This window comes from Furipterus horrens, unplaced genomic scaffold (genome assembly GCF_987537825.1).
Source record: "Furipterus horrens unplaced genomic scaffold, mFurHor1.1.pri manual_scaffold_6, whole genome shotgun sequence".
Classification (NCBI taxonomy): Eukaryota; Metazoa; Chordata; class Mammalia; order Chiroptera; family Furipteridae; genus Furipterus; species Furipterus horrens.
In genome coordinates, this window is record NW_028327176.1 from 36011657 (window position 1) to 36028067 (window position 16411).

Consider the following 16411-nt stretch of genomic DNA (forward strand, 5'->3'; position numbering starts at 1 on the left):
GAAAATTGTTACCTAAATGGATTTTCTTTAAATCAAAGTATACAAGTTATGGACTTATTTAGCATTAAAAACAACACCAATAACCCTGTATCACCTGGCTTTTACTGTATGTAAGTTACATGATTTGACTTATCATCTAATCTAAAATCTAGCCATTACACCATGGTCAAGAACATATAATAATCTCTTAAGGTATCACTCAAGGCTTATTTGAAACACTAAACAGATCTATTTCCAATTATGTTAAGATGATACAACTATGAACAAAATTTCAAGATTCAAGAGGTAAAATGAGATTTCACAGATTTTGAGACAGGTATTGATGTTTGAGTGAATAGATGAGTCAGACACAAAAGTAAGCAGGAGAACTTACACAGGACGTTGCTATACAAGTTCCCCAGTCATTGTAAGTTTCTACTGTAATGTTGGACAATGCTGTTCTAAGCAGAGGGCACAGAAGTTCCCAAAGTTTCTCCACCTACACAAAACAAAATACATGAGAAAAAGTTAATGATAATTAGAGCATTCTTCTTCAACTATCTTTTCTAGGGAACACATACATACAAGCATACAAACTGCATTTAAATTATTTCTAAGACACCTAAATAATCCAGGAAATTACACTACATTATCATCATACATATCCAGTTACAAGGTGAATTTTTCCAAAAAACTTATTCAGAGAAGAGGAGATACCTTATATGATTCCTTACAAAATCATACTACTGAGAAATTCTTTTTAATTTTTTAAATAATAGAGTATACTGGGCTGGGGAAAACCTCCATCATTTCAAAATTTTGCGTGCTTATTGAGGTCACTTGTTTAAATTCTAATATAGAAAGCAATGACATTTTAATACAATTTAGTATTAGTCCATAGCATAATCTTCAAATTTCAAGCCTTGGGTTACTGTCAACAGCCTTTTAAAAGTGTTCAGTTTTACAGAGACTACAAATATGTGTACAGATGCTTCTCACTGTTTAACGAGAACACAAATCACCTTGAGATCTTGACAAAATGCAGACTGACTCATTAAGATCAGGATAGGGCCTGAGATCCTACTTTTTTAACAAGTTCCTAAGTGATGCCCATGCTGCAAATCCACGGACTGCACTTTAGTCAAAAGGATCTACATAGAGCCCTGACTGATGTGGCCCAGTGGGTTGGGTCTTTTCCCAGAAACAGGAAGGTTGATGGTTGGATTCCTGGTCAGGGCACATGCCTGGGTTGCGAGTTCGGTTCTCAGTTGGGGCAGCGCAACAGGCAACCGACTGATGTTTCTCTTGGCACAGAGAACTAATGCGGAGGGAGGGCGTGGGATAAAGTTTCCAGTGGTAGCACCAGACATTGATTAAAAATAATGAAAAATAACTTTTAAAGTTTTATCTTAACTTACAAGGAAAAGGTATGTGTTTTGGAAAAGAAATAACTAAAAATAAAAAATGACAGAGAAGATGACAAGTGCATGTGTGACATGTTTAAATAAAATTGTTTCATGATTTGTGAAGAGGAAAGAGGGAATAATACAAATTCACAAATACTTTTTTATTTAATAAGAGATTTGAATATATATAATTAATATACTAAAAAGTGTACACAGGCCTCTTAAAAGTATGTGTAATTAAGTTGGCCAAAAACAGTATTTGTGTCTTTTCTTTGAGGAAATGATGGCCTACCTTATATTCAGGCATTCCAGATATTTTATCAGGTTATTTTCAGTGCCTTTTGCTAAGAAACTAACCTTAGAGCAGGTATATACAACTTTTACATTTAAAAAGCAGGAGCCCCCCCCAAAATGGGGTGTCAAACTCAAACTGCCTAAAAGACCAAATCTGCAATGCAGATAAGCAAGAGGCTAAGAGAAGGGATTTAATGAGATACTAGAGTGCCTTCTGAAGGGAGAAGCCCATGAACAGCACTAGCCAGCACAGTGCAGTGATGCGGGACCAGTGTTCCAGGATCTTCCTACCTTTCAAGGTTGACCAAAATCTTTTTTACATGACATATCCTGATCTCCCGCCCCCCAAATGCTGGCTGGCAAAGAATACAAAATTTAGAAGATACTGAATATTGCCTATATACCCATGGCTTGTGACCTATACTCAAAAGCAATATGGAATTAAACATTTCATATTTTAAGTATTAATACCTAATGTGTTGGGAATTACTACATAAATGGAAAAATGTAGCTATAACAGAGAATATACTGTACAAATACATCACCTTTTCAAACGTCCAATGTTTAGAACCTCTGATTAAACCAGCTATAATTTCTGCAACACATCGCTGGGTGCTTTCATGTGAATCTGCAACCAAACGTTCTAAATGGGGCTTTAGAACTAGCAAAAAGGCATCATCAAAATTTCTGAATATTCCCTATAAAAACAAAAACAGAAAGTTCCTCCATACTTAAATAACTATCATCTCCATTATAAATTATAATACGTGTGTATTTATTTACTACATTACTACTGTGCTTAAAAAAACCAATAGTTCTCTCCTCTCCTCTAGAACTTCATATTTTAATGTGATATGTAAAATGACAGTATTCTTACCATTTTAAGTTAGAGGTATTGTAAAACAATAAAATAGAAATTAATAATCTTTCTGACCTTAAGAGCATCACACACACCCTTAAAAAAAATCAAGTGAACATCAAATGAATATAGTTTTCTGGCATTTTTTGTTCACTTCAACAGCTAATTACGATTATTAAAGATAAATACTAAAAAGCTTTTTTTTAACAAAGAGTTCTAGGACATTAAGACACAATCAATATGGCTGGCCTAACTTCTAGAGCCTTTTTAAATGAAAATAACAAGTTACTAAATTCAAACTTGGATCAAATACTTTAAAAGGTGTGAACCTACAAATTGACCATCACGAAGCTTTATAAAGAAGGTATGTAAAGAACATAGTTACCTTAAAGAGGCAAAAACGTCGAGGATTAAATTTATCTTTTCCTTTTCTGTCTTCTAAAGATAGAAAAGTAATTAACTGTTCAACAAACTTAGGATCAGAAAAATGATCAAATACAATCTGTTCTGCCTACAAAATAAAAAAGAACAATATTCAGTATTTAAAATGTATTTAAAAACATAATTCTGAAAACATTAAAAATCATCTATGAAGTTTTGACAGTAGGCTGCCATTTATGTTCTACAGAATTTTTAGTTCTCACAGAGGCTTTCTAAACCCAATAAAATATTGCTTCCTAAAAATGCCAAATTCATAAGAATAGCTAAAAGTTTCCTTCAGATCCTCAGGTTTGGATTCCATTTTTCAAACTGAATTAAAACCAACAAATCTTCTGCTTGGGAAATGAAGAATTAGAAAAAGTCCCCAAATTGCAAACCAAATCCCAGTAAATTATTTACAAAACATCAGAGGTTAAAAAGTAACCTTTGTTCAGAATTAGAAAGTGAAGCTACAACACAAGTAACTTAATTGAGGGAGACATAAACTTAATAGCCTTTAAATCAACTTTCAAAATGATAAATATTTTATGAAGATTAAGAAGTTTCAACTTAAATCTAAAAACATCTATTTACTGGGTACCCATCATTTATAAGCAATTTTAAAAAACCCTAAAAGCCAGTAATCATCTTTGCTTTCAAGAGGCTTGAAATGGTACAAAAAACAAGCACTTCACTACATAAGGTAGTGCTAAGTGGGGTAGTAACTTCAGAGTAACCTTAGCTATAGAAAGACTAAGGCCAACAGACTTTAACAGAATGGGGAGGACAAGAGAGACAGGTGGGGCGGAGTAAGGGAGTACATACACGTTTGCCAGTACTTAACCCAGGGCTATGCTGAAATATACAAATTGGGGAAAAACATGAACTGAATTTAAAATGATTCTTGTTAAAGTTAAGATGCGTTTGAACCAGGGTGAAAACAGAATGCTTACCTCTGTCAAATCCTCCCTGCTTCTGCCAAGCCTGGGCTGTTCTTCTACACCAGCATAAACAACCATATTCCTACACAGAAGAGTTCATATTTGTAATACACAAAGGAAAAAAATAGTAGAGCTTCATGGATAAAAAGCATTAGAAGGCAGCTTTAATGAACTCTAATTAGATGCTAAGTTGGGGATAAGAGTACATCACTAACGGTCTTGGTCTCAAAAATCTATGAGATCACTGTGTCCTTATGACATAAATCACTGGAGTCAATAGTAGAAGATAAATAAGTATGTCTCTGGGATGGTTTAGACATGTTTAGTATTGACAGGCAGGAATATAATTTACGGCAGCTAGTAACAAATACCTTAGACATAAAAAGTCTAAAGAGTTTCAGTGGAAAAACAAGAAAAGAGGCAAGACAGAGGCACAGCATGGCAGAAGCAAAAGAAAAAGAGGAAGCGTGAAGAGAAAAAGTGTGTATTTTTGGTGACGAGTCCCTTCTAACTGCTTCTAGTGCTTCTGAACATCCTTCAGAAATTCAAAGATGACAAAACAAATTATATCAAATATAACCTGTTTAATAATAAAGTGTATGGCAAGCTGCAACTTACTGTGGCCAGGTGTAGTATCCCCAGTGAGTTTTTTCCACAAAGCAAATTGACTCCCATTCTTTTTTAGTTTTTGGTATACTTTTGCTATCATAATGCAACCAACGATTATCAGGCCTATCACCAGCAAGAATTTGGGTGGGTTTAGGGCATCCACCTAAGGAAAAGACAATTACATTTGATGGATTTAAAAACAGTCATGTGATAATTATTCTCAACTTTCTATCAACTGGATTAGTGGGACTTTGTCTTCATAACTGGACACTCTCAAAATTTGCTCAAGGCAAGACTGATCACATGTATTATATTTGAGGCATTTCAAACCAAAGTGGAAAAGATAAGATTATCCACTAAACAGTGTTTGGATAGTTATTTAGAGAGTAAATTAAGTGTGATCCACTTAATTCTTTCACCAATATTAAAAGGATTAATTTTGTTACAACTTTTTAGGTTTGAATTAATGCCAGCCTTACAGAGCTCAAAGAATTCCCCCCACATATTCTTCACACAGATGCTCCAAAATTTAACATTTCACCATTTGTACTTTGACATTCTCTCTTTACACTCACACATCCTTTCTTTTGGAACCATTAAATACCCATGCAATATGGGACTTAGAAGCATGTGTTTCAGTGAGGATAAGACAAGATTAGTAGTAGGGAAATAATGAAAGTCTTCCCCACATTTAGTTATGATTTTATAGTGTTTCAAAGTAAATGTGGTAATACATAGCTATACTTCTCCCAATAGTTGGGGTGGGAGAGAAGTAAAGATAGATGTTTGAATATCACAGGAGTTATCACAGATTAAAACAAAAAAATTTAGTAACCAAAGGAATAAAAATCACATCTTTCCCCTCTAGAATCAAACTACTTTATTATTTTTTCTGATTATATGAGATAACTATTCAAGAAATCTGATAATACAGTGAGCTATGAAGAAAATTAATCTTGCCCCTAATCATACCACCCAGACAGAAACACTTAACATACTGATGTATTAGTATTAATGATAATGATATTTAAGTCTTTGAAAATACAGTGTGATAGTGTAATTACTTACTTGGTAAAATAAATAAGTAGATGATGTTTCTGCCCAGATGTACAAAAGGTGTGTGTATTATGAAGACATAAAGAATCAATCTATTGCCCTAGATAGTGTGGTTCAGTAGACTGAATGTCGGCCTGAGAACCAAATTGACACCTGTTTGATTCCTAGTCACAGCACACGCCTGGGCTGCGGGGCCAGGTCCCCCCCATTGGAGACCTGAAAGAGGCCACCTCACATTGATGTTTCTCTCCCTCACTTTCTCCCTCCCTTCTCCTCTCTAAAAATAAAATGAATAAAATCTTAAAAAAAAAAATGAAGTCAATCTATTCTTATACTTTTTATCACTAGTTTTTATTAAGCCAACTGTTCTACTTTATAATATTTCATACTTTTTATACTTCTATAATTTGTATAGAAAAATATTTGAGATCAAAAACTCTTAACTTATACTTTCAAAGAAACTTTCCAAGTCTTCTGAGAAGCACTATTAATTACATTTGGCAGTACTTACTGATTTCATAGGGGTTGATGGTCAGTTTTTTATGAGTTCTTTTTAGCTGCTTAAGAATACCAGCAACAGCTGAGATCGCCATCTAGAAAACAAACAGGTAAGGGAGATGTATCAAAATTTTAAGTCTCTTAAATGGTTGCCTGCCTCAATCAAAGCAGAAGCTGGATTCTGTTTCTTTCAAAAGCAGAGGAATACCTTGCCCAGTGACACCTGGTGGCATAGTCATGTGAGTGCTAAATCTGACTTTGAAGGAGTCATTCACAGTTCTTACTCTTGAACCTTCATCCATGCTAGATCTTTTCATTGTTAAACCAATACATGCTCATTATTCGAATCTCAGCCTCAACATTTTCTTTTAAATGTAGGGATCCATGTGTCAGGTTTTTGGGGTTTTTTTTAAGATTTTATTTATTTTTAGAGAGGGGAAGGGAGGGAGAGAGGGAGAGAAACATCGATATGAGAGATAGAGCAGGGGGTTGCCTCTTGAACATCCCCAACTGGGGGGACCTGGACCACAACCCAGGCATGTACCCTGACCGGGAATTGAACCTGCGACCATTTGGTTCACAGCCAGCACTCAAACCACGGAGCTGCAACAGCCAGGGCAGCCTAAACACCTCTTAAGGGTCTTTTTCCAATGCGCCAGCCTAGTTCAGCCCCATCATGTACCCCACCTGTAACGCTTTGTGAGTAAAACCAAGAACTGTAGTCTCAGATATCTTTCCCTTTCTGTAACACTTTCTACCTATAATTAATTTTTCAAAGTCAATCTTTTCCATTCACCTGTAAATCTGTCCCCTGCTATAGCCCCAATGCTGAAATGTACAGTGTCTGAACACGTCCTCACATTTTTCAGATGAATTTTCATCTCTCAACCAACAAAGGTAGACTTCAAATTAAAGCACTTCAAGATATTTACTGTGTCTTGTTTGTGAAGAAGTTAAAAGCCTCAGGTGAGGTAAAAATTCTCAAACCCCAGATTTTAAATAAAATAAAGTACCTTTCGAACTACAATTGCATCATGGTTGAGATTCTCAATAAAAAAACGTATGGCACGAAGAGGTAACACTCGGTCATCTCTCAAGAGTAGAGACAGAAGACCAATGCCTATATGTTCAAATTTCCAGGGCCTAAAAGTGGAGGGGGAAAAAGAAAATTACAAAACACAATGCTCATAAAACCACTTTAAAAAAAAACAAAAGAAAGAAAAACTGTACTTGAAATATTTTTAAGTTTGCCAAGAATTAAAACAGGTATCTTGAAGAATATCACTCCTATCCCTAGTCCCAAACTTGCCCCTCAATCTTATAAATTCATTAATCAGACCATAATATTTTGTGATACAGTCTTTGATGGCCTCTAGGGCAGGAACCTCCTATAATATTTAAGATATAAGTTTTGAGAATTAAAAATATATATATACTGTACTTACAGATTTCTCTGCTCCACACCATCTAGCAAAGTATCTACCAAATTTTCATAATTCCTTAAAAAAAAAAAAAAAAAAATCAAGTGAGATTTTAATACAACACTAAGATGAACATCAAACAATGTAAAATAAATTCATATTCTGGCCAGATTCACCCTCTCTCACTGGTGAGAAGCAAACCAGAGAAAAAGCAGATGGATGAACAGAGACAGCAGGAAAAGAACATGAAGGGCACAAAGAAAACGAAAAAAAGTGCTAGGTACACTGAGTAGCTCAACTCTTCCAGAGTGGACTTTCACAGTACATTTGTGAGTAGTAATCAATTAGTTGGGAATGGTCTGCCTATATGGCACTACAAGTATGTATTAGGTAGGCTGCTATATAAGTTTATTATTTTTATATAGACATGTTAGGAAAAAAATTAGTAAGCATATTCATAAGGCAAAGAAACAAATCAAGATAGGAAGGGCCCTGACTGAGTTTTATCACTGAAGCACTGAAGTGCTCTGGTTCCAAAAATCTAAAGTTTATTAATATCTTGATACCAAATCTGTATAACTCTGATATGTGTACTTAAAAATCAAAAAGAATTCACACTGAAAATAAGATACGATATGAAGATAACTTTAAGATGGTATTTCCCAACTCCACAGCTAAAAGTGACAATCAGGGATCTTCACAATAATTATTTCCCAATTTTTTTTTTTTTTCAGAATCAATCTGTAAATTTTATTACACAGTGATGATTCAGTATATTTTAGAGATATTTAAAACCTACTATCTATAATGTAATCCATTTTGACAAGTAGGCACTTATAATTACCTTAGGGCATCAGCATTCTTTTCTTGTTGGCGTTTAAGTCCTTCTTTTATTTCTTCTGAGCTAGGCATTATCTGGTTGGTAGAGGGGTTTTTTGATTGCTGAAGTAATTCTGCTATTCGGACACATGAGTTTGGAATCTTATTAAAAAGAAAAGCCAGGGGAAAAAAAATGAAGTACTGATGCATACTACAATATGGATGAATCTTGACAACACTATGCTAAGTGAAAGAAGCCAGATACAAAAGGCCAAGTACTGTGTGATTCCATTTGCATGAAATGTCAATAATAGGTAAATTCACAGGAAAATAAAGTAGATGAGCGGTTTCCAGGGGCTATGGGTATGGGAGAATTGGGAGGTAACTGTTGTTGCTGGATATAGGATTTCTCTTTGATAAAAATGTTCGGGAATTATAGTAGTGATAGTTACACAACTCTGTGAACATACCTTTGTGATTATATAAGCACATAACACATTAAAAGGGTGAATTTTTTGGAATGTGAACTACATTTCAATAAAAAAAAAATTAAGATGGTTTACTCTAACAACAGTTGCAAATAGCAAAACTCTTATAAAAAGGCAGACATTTAGAACGGTGATTTTAACCCTCTGAGTGCTATGTGTAATTCAAAATTTGGATCAACATGGGAAAAAAATTAAATCAATATATAACCTGAGGTACAAAAAAAGAGAACAAAACATAAAATATGAATTATTCCATTGTTATTTACATTTATACCCATCAAAAATCACTGGGAGTGACTCTGGCACTTTTGGGAAAATTTGTCAGCATCACTCACAGCAACAGTGGCACTCAAAGGGTTAAAACCAGAGGACAGATGTCAAACATAACCACTTTAGAGAATAGGAGCACTCAACTGCACTCAGCCCTTGAGCCACCCCCAGTTCTGATGGATGTGTAACCTGAAAATCTGTAGATGACCTGCTACCACTCTCCGTCTCAGCACCAACGAACCTGATATTTTCTCCTTTTCCATTTGTCAAATCATTCCATTTTAATTTTCTTCACTATAAATTATGAACCCTGTGGCCAATATTCTGTGACTTTGGCTAAAATATCATCAATTCTTTCAAAAATGAGGCCACAGACATACAGGAAATAATGGTAAGAAAACTACCCAGCTCTCTCCTGGCCATACTCCAACTTCCTACTCCACCCTGCTATCTACTGTATGATCACAAAGGAAACAGAAAACAAATGTTTAAAAAAATGAGAACCAAATATCAAAATATTACTGAAAAAAAGATAAGAAAAATAAAAAGCATCTTAACAAGGCAATATTTCCACTAAAATCTGAGTTACAAAATTGCTATGCTTACTGTGAAGTCCAAGCCAATTGTTTCATATTGCCGATGAATCTTTTCTGCAAGGTCATCAAATAATCTCACTATGGATGGCTTTTCCAAGGACATTGCTTTGCTAAGACCAGAAGAAACTATTGCTGGCCAAGTCTGTACAATACAGTCCCAATCATGAAGGTTTGCCAGGCATACACCACTGTGATTTCCAAGGAGACAATACAAGGCACCCTGCAGGAAAAAAATGATTAATATGGGAACTAAGAAGCATTGTTTAATTGTAGCCAACTCACCTACATGATGTCTTCAAATTTACTAAACACTGATTACTTAAATGCTTGATACTGTCTAACAAATTAGGTTCACATATGTAACATGTTACTTTTAGAAATTTTAACTTGACATTTAATTGTCACCCCGCAATATTTCCTCTAAGTTATTTAATGGAGGGTTAGCTCAAAGAATAGCTATTAAGATCATATAAAAGTGAATGGATGCTTTTAATACATAGCTTTCATTCCAGTTCTCTTGTACTACAACTATATCATAAGAGTCATGAACTAGGCCACTCTTAGCATTACAAGGCACAGTGTTTGGAATACTTTTTAAAATAGCAGTTAATGTCTCTTTGCTTTGCATTTTTCCTAAGTATATAAAAATCAGGCTACTTAATTATACTGTGCATTTTCTACTCATAAAAGGTCAATTAATCAGGATGGTTCTGATGACAGTAGGTATCCATTTTTAATGAAAAGAGCAATTAATAGTACCAAAATATTTTATTTTCTGAACATTCACCCTAAGTAAATTCCAGTCTGGCTTATTACCCTCCTGATTCTCTACTTCTCTTTACAGGTTCTCATAAGTTCACTGTTAAGCTCAATTTTCCTGATCTAATAAGACATTTTTCAATTTTGATTTTATCTGACCTACCCAAATTTGTCCATTTTTAATGTTCTCAACAAGACCAACAACATACCACCCAGTGAGTTAGACCTACAACTTTCCTGAATTATACATCTACATTGAGGGAGAACAAATTTTTCCCATAAAGGGTCAGGTAGTAAATAGTTGGCTGCACAGGCTCTGTTGCAACTATTCATCTCTGCCACTGTAACATGAAAATGGCCATTGACAATACATAAAGGAATGGACATATCTATGTTTCGATAAAACTTTACTTAGGAAAAGCAATCGACTGAGCCAGAGCTATGGTTTGTTGACCTGCCCTCATAGGCTAACTTCAAGGAATATGTTTAGCTCTCATCTTAACTCCTTCTAGAAAGCAACTGACAGTGCTGATTTAGTCTTCCTTTGGTGAAGATTATGTCCTTATTTTCTGTAATTCCTCCTTTTTTCTTTCTTTTTTAAAAAGATTTTATTTTATTTCTACAGAGAGAGGAAAAGAGGGAGAAAGAGAGGGAGAGAAACATCGATGTACAAGTGAAACATCAATCTGTTGCCTCTTGCACGCCCCCAACCAGGGTCCTGGCCCACAACCCAGGCCTGTGCCCTGACTGGGAATCGAATCAGTGACCTTTTGCTTTGAGGGACGAAGCCCAACCCACTGAGGCACGCCTGCCAGGGCCGTAATTCCTTGTTTCTTAATGTATTTCTAACTTTTCCCTTTTCAGCTCTTCTTCTTTGGCTTCTAATGAAGTTTTCTCAACACTTGCCTCCTGGTCCTCTTCTTATTCTCCTCCTTGGCTCTCTTACCCATGACTAAAGATTTCAATTACCAGCAACACAAACTGAAATGTTAACTTCAAACTCCAAACTAATGTGTCTAACTGCTTACTTGAAATTGCCTCTGTTTATAGGAAATCCTTCAAATTAAACATGTCCAAACGAACTAACTTATAATCTATTCTCCCTCTCTCTAATGTACCCAACTGTACAATGTACCAGCTGTACAATTCAGAACCTTAATAATTTTGATAGGTCCTTTTTTTAGCCCCCTGATATTCAACCACAAAGTTTTCTGAATTCTCCCTCCTAAATCATTTTCAGTCAACCCAATTCTATCTGATACTACAGCAATCATTGGATTTCACCTATACTCTATATTGCATCCCTATGAGATACTATTTTCCTTATCTTGTGCCATTCCCTTCCTTCTCTGCTCTAATCACACAAGCCTTTACTCAGTTGTTCAAACTTACTAAGTTTCATACCCTCCATGCTGGTCACACTACCCTAAATGGTTTTTGGGTCTTTCATCCCTTCTCCCATATGCCAGCTAGCACACTTATCCCCCGGTGCCCATCTCAAGTTACACCCTACATTTTCTCCATCATAACACTGATCAAAAACATGGGTAAGTAAGTAAATAATTAGGGAGGAAAAAGACTATACCTCGAAGTGCACTGATGTCTTCAACTTACTCTGAGATACATAGAAAGATGGATAAAGAGATGGACAGGTATGTGATAAAGCAAATATGACAAAATGGTAAATAAAGAACCTGAATGGTGTACATATGGATGTCTACTGTAGAGTTCTTTCAACTTGTCTGTTTGTTTGAAAATTTTCATAGTAAAACGAAACAAAACAAAAAGAAACCATACCTTGAACTGCTGTTGTGTGACATCTTGTCTATCAGGTCGTAAGAACTCCAAAACCAAGGGAATGATATCTCTGCAACAGAAGTTATATACTCCCAAGGCAGCAAAAAATGCTTGCTGAGCCTTATTTCTGACCTGGAGAAAGTATTATTAACAGAGGACTTTTGTTCAATGGCAAACAAACTACAAAAATTTCTAAATAAATTATCAAAAACTAATAAGTTAATTATAATAACAGAAAAACAAATCAAAACAATGCCTTATCAAAAACAATTATCTTTTTATCAAACATACAGCATTACCACTCACCATATTCATAGTTTGTAACACCAGCTCAAACATTTTTGATAAAGGAGAGACTGAACTGAACCAATATGCATTTGATCCGTAACATAATCAGTAGAATTGTAAACTTCTTATTCTGAGTTACTCTTAATGAGAAAAGTCTGACTTTCTCCAAAACAAAGAACTTAATTTTTTTCAATTCAAGCCTTAAGTACTGCCCACATATTTTGAACACAAATGATGCAGTATAACTATATAACCCGTGAACTAGTGAAACAGTAATAAATAATAACTGATTATAGTAAAAGCAACATGCTGTACATATTCCAAACTCTTTTAAAGATTACTGTAGGGAAAATCTCTGGGTTAGAGACCAGTTTCCCAATTTATATTATTTTATAAACAATGAATGATTGGAATGATTGGCTGTACATGAATCTATACTTTTTCAGACCCCACAATTCACATGGTAGCAGCACTCTGAAATCCAAGCATAACACCTGGAAGGAATTGTATGGCCTTCGAGATGTGATTTGATTAAGTGGCAGCAATATTACACTAGTATTATTCATCAACTTTAATTTTTTTAAAAAACCTGAGAAGCAAGTACAAACAGCAAAAATAAACATTATTTTTAAAAGACTAGCAAAATTAGCTTGAATATATTTACAATTTAAAAGATGTTTTCTATGCTAATAAATTAAAACTCCCTTGTTAAAATGGGGATATTTAGATTGCATGTAATAAAATAGGAGAGCCGAGGAAGGCAGAGTTTAAACTAGCCTTACCTGACTGTATGAACTTGTAGATAAACGAAGAAGATCTCTGATCATATCTTGATGTATCCTTTTGTATTCACAACCCTCAACAGTTAATGTTCGTAGCTATGAAAACAATGTAAATCAAATCTCAATGATTTTACTAAAAGTTCATTTAATTATAAAGTTAACACAAATAATTAGTCATCAAAAAACCTGTCATTTTAAAGTCATTGTGTAAAAAGATATTTACCTCATGCTGCAACATTACTCTGTCAATCAACAGTGCTCTGATATGTTGTTTTTTCCCATGAAGCTGAAAGACAAAAGTAGTAAACACTTCATTCAACATTGTCCCTAAGTAACCTCAACAATGGATTATCCTGAATCCCTTAGTCCAAAGAAAGTTATGGTAGGCTGGTGGGTAGTGGAGGTATTTCATTTATTTTAAAGTCATCAGACTTATACTAAAATACACAACTTCAATAAATTTTATGTTTAATAGTAGAAGTATCCCCTTTAAATGCCTCGTGCAACACTCTGTTTTTCTAATAATTTATGAATGGATCCATGCATGGGAAAGCAATGGAGCTGTGTTTTAGTCAAAGTACAAAAAGAGCTTACAAAGAAAATTCCTTGACTCTTACATTTTTAAATAGACTTTCTGGGTAACTATATGTTTACTACAAAACATAGCATCTTTTCTTTTTCTGAAAGTTATCATTTAAGCTCTCCCTCATGCCCAATCTTCTACCAGTTACATTGGTGGCGATCAAGTCCCAACAATTCCTTCTTTTTCAAAACACCTTATCTCCATCCTAATGCCTGTGCCTTGATTCAGGCTGTTCTCCATCTGGGCTATTATACTTGAATCACCTTCCCTTCTTCCTGTCTCAATCTCTTACTGCTTATATTTCACAGTGGTTACTGGGCTTTTTAAAATTCATTGAATTAAATATTGCTCTTTCCAATATTCAGGTGAGATCTAGTTAAGAACCTTTAATGACTCCCCCACTGAATATAAAAGTGAAGTACTTTCTGGAGACAAAACCATAAATGACCTAGCTTACCACCTGCCACTATTCCCTACAGTCAGTCTCCTAAAGCATGCCATGTCTGTAAAATCCCCTTGCCCTTTTATATGCCATTCCTTCTGTCTAGCACCTCTTGCCTAAACAAAGAACTCACATAACCTTTCTAGACTTAATTTCAACAAAAGTCTCCTATAAAGAAACTGCCAAAAACATCAAATTGCTAACTGAAGTGTTCTTTCTCCATGCTCCTAGAGAAACTTGTACTGACTTCTCCTGAAGCAGAAATACAACATAAGATATATTTTTCTCAGATCTACATAGAGTACAATGCTTTAAATTCATGCCTTTGGACAAATGTTCCTTTCTTTTCCTTAATACTTCAGGTTCAAATTCCCAGTGAGAATTCAGAGACTATCATGGAAACTGACAGAAGAGTTTGTATCAGAAAAATACACTTCTGCCCTGGCTGGTGTGGCTCAGGGATTGAGCATCGGTCTGCGAACCAAAGGGTCGCTAGTTTGATTCCTAGCCAGGGCACATGCCTGGGTTTGCAGGCCAGGACCCTGGTTGGGGGCCTGTGAGAGGCAACCAATCTCTCTAACAACAATGTTTCTCTCCCCCTCTCTATCCCTTCCTTCCCCTCTCTCTAAAAATAAAAAAATAAAATCTTTAAAAAAAAAGAAAGAAAAATACACCTTTTTCTAGGATCCTTCAGATTATATCATGACATCATATTTGAAAATCTACTATTTTTACCTATGGAAACTTCCTCCCTTTACTGAATAATTGCTAGATGAGGTGGTTATATCAATATAACACACATTTAAAAAGAACTCAGAGATGTATGTGAAAATACTGACCCGATTTTCCATTGATTTCTTTACTAGGTTAAAACTTTTCCAACGGGAGTCAAATTCATGCTTGTGAGATCCTTGGAATTGCAAAAGGTCTCCAATAATCTGTGTCAAAGAATTTCAATTTTGTATTTATAAGTAATCACATCAACCCAGTCATATTAATAATTATGAAACCATTAAATAACAATTGTACCTTTATTATAAGAAACAAAGACTTGGTATCATCTTCTGAATTATTAAGTATATGGTCTACAACAGGAGAAGAAACAGGATTTTGGTCAAAATATTTTGAATTACTACAGTACTCCTAATCCATTAATTAAAATCTATTAGTTGAGGGGGAAAAAAAACACGGCCTGATAGTCTGACCATTTAGAATAAGAAATGTTAAGTAAAAGCACATATGCTACAGAATCAAATTCCTAAATATTTATTAATAAAAATAAATTAACAAAAATAAAAATATATGTACTTACTAAGAAGTTTCCTTATGACCCTAGCAATTGCTTCTCGGTGGTTCTCACGAGATAGACCTAATTTCAGAAAAATGAAAGAAATTATTTTAGAAACACTGAAATGCTCCCACACTGCTGAGGTTTATATCAACAGTTTGTATCAAGGACAGATAATGTATCCAGGAAAAAAACAAATGGGCTGGCCTTTATCATAGTTGGATTAGTGGCTAGGCATGATACAGAATAACCCTTCACATTTACAATGATCTGCTTATAAAACTTTATTGGACAGGCAAGGAGACAGGAGAAAAGAAAACCAACTTTGCCAATATTTCAAAGGCTCTATTTATTAATTAGAGACCATAAATGCATAGGATTCTCTGATTAGGTACGGGAGACCTAAATCAAGCAAGCTAAAATTACACTCTAGCAATTAATGTATGCAACTAAATCCAGTGTTAATCCAGCAAAAAGAAAGTGTGTCAAATTTTATTAATGTTAGATTCAGAATATTAAATTAACAAAATGTTTTACATATCTATATAAAATTTAACTACAACAGGGAAATACAAAGATAGTCAGAATACATAAATGTTATAATATTCCCATTCTTATCAAGTATATCAGTTCTAAAACTACTCTAAATATAAATGAATATTATATGAAACTCTGACTCTGCACATGAAAAAACATTAAAATATTTATTTCCTAACCCAATTTATATCTTTTACTGGCTATTCTTTATGTAATAATTTTCTAGTTTCTCCAGAAAAAGCAAAAACAAACAAAAAAACCCTATTAATTAATTTTCAT

The 16411-nt window shown here is 34.5% G+C and overlaps 1 protein-coding gene across 2 annotated transcripts in view; it reads right to left on the bottom strand.

Annotated features, from left to right (window-relative positions):
• The window catches only part of PSME4 (proteasome activator subunit 4), an 85772-nt gene that overhangs the window by 13144 nt on the left and 56217 nt on the right, over positions 1–16411 (bottom strand). For both annotated transcript variants that reach the window (XM_090281284.1, XM_090281283.1), the window contains exons 22-37: positions 15620–15676; positions 15337–15392; positions 15147–15245; positions 13506–13568; positions 13283–13378; positions 12213–12344; positions 9667–9876; positions 8328–8464; positions 7508–7561; positions 7076–7205; positions 6076–6157; positions 4518–4671; positions 3912–3981; positions 2924–3049; positions 2225–2377; positions 374–478 (exon numbers count right to left, since the gene is read on the bottom strand). In XM_090281284.1, coding sequence (XP_090137410.1) covers positions 374–478; positions 2225–2377; positions 2924–3049; positions 3912–3981; positions 4518–4671; positions 6076–6157; positions 7076–7205; positions 7508–7561; positions 8328–8464; positions 9667–9876; positions 12213–12344; positions 13283–13378; positions 13506–13568; positions 15147–15245; positions 15337–15392; positions 15620–15676 — 1724 coding nt within the window. The remainder of the gene's footprint in view (positions 1–373; positions 479–2224; positions 2378–2923; positions 3050–3911; positions 3982–4517; positions 4672–6075; positions 6158–7075; positions 7206–7507; positions 7562–8327; positions 8465–9666; positions 9877–12212; positions 12345–13282; positions 13379–13505; positions 13569–15146; positions 15246–15336; positions 15393–15619; positions 15677–16411) is intronic.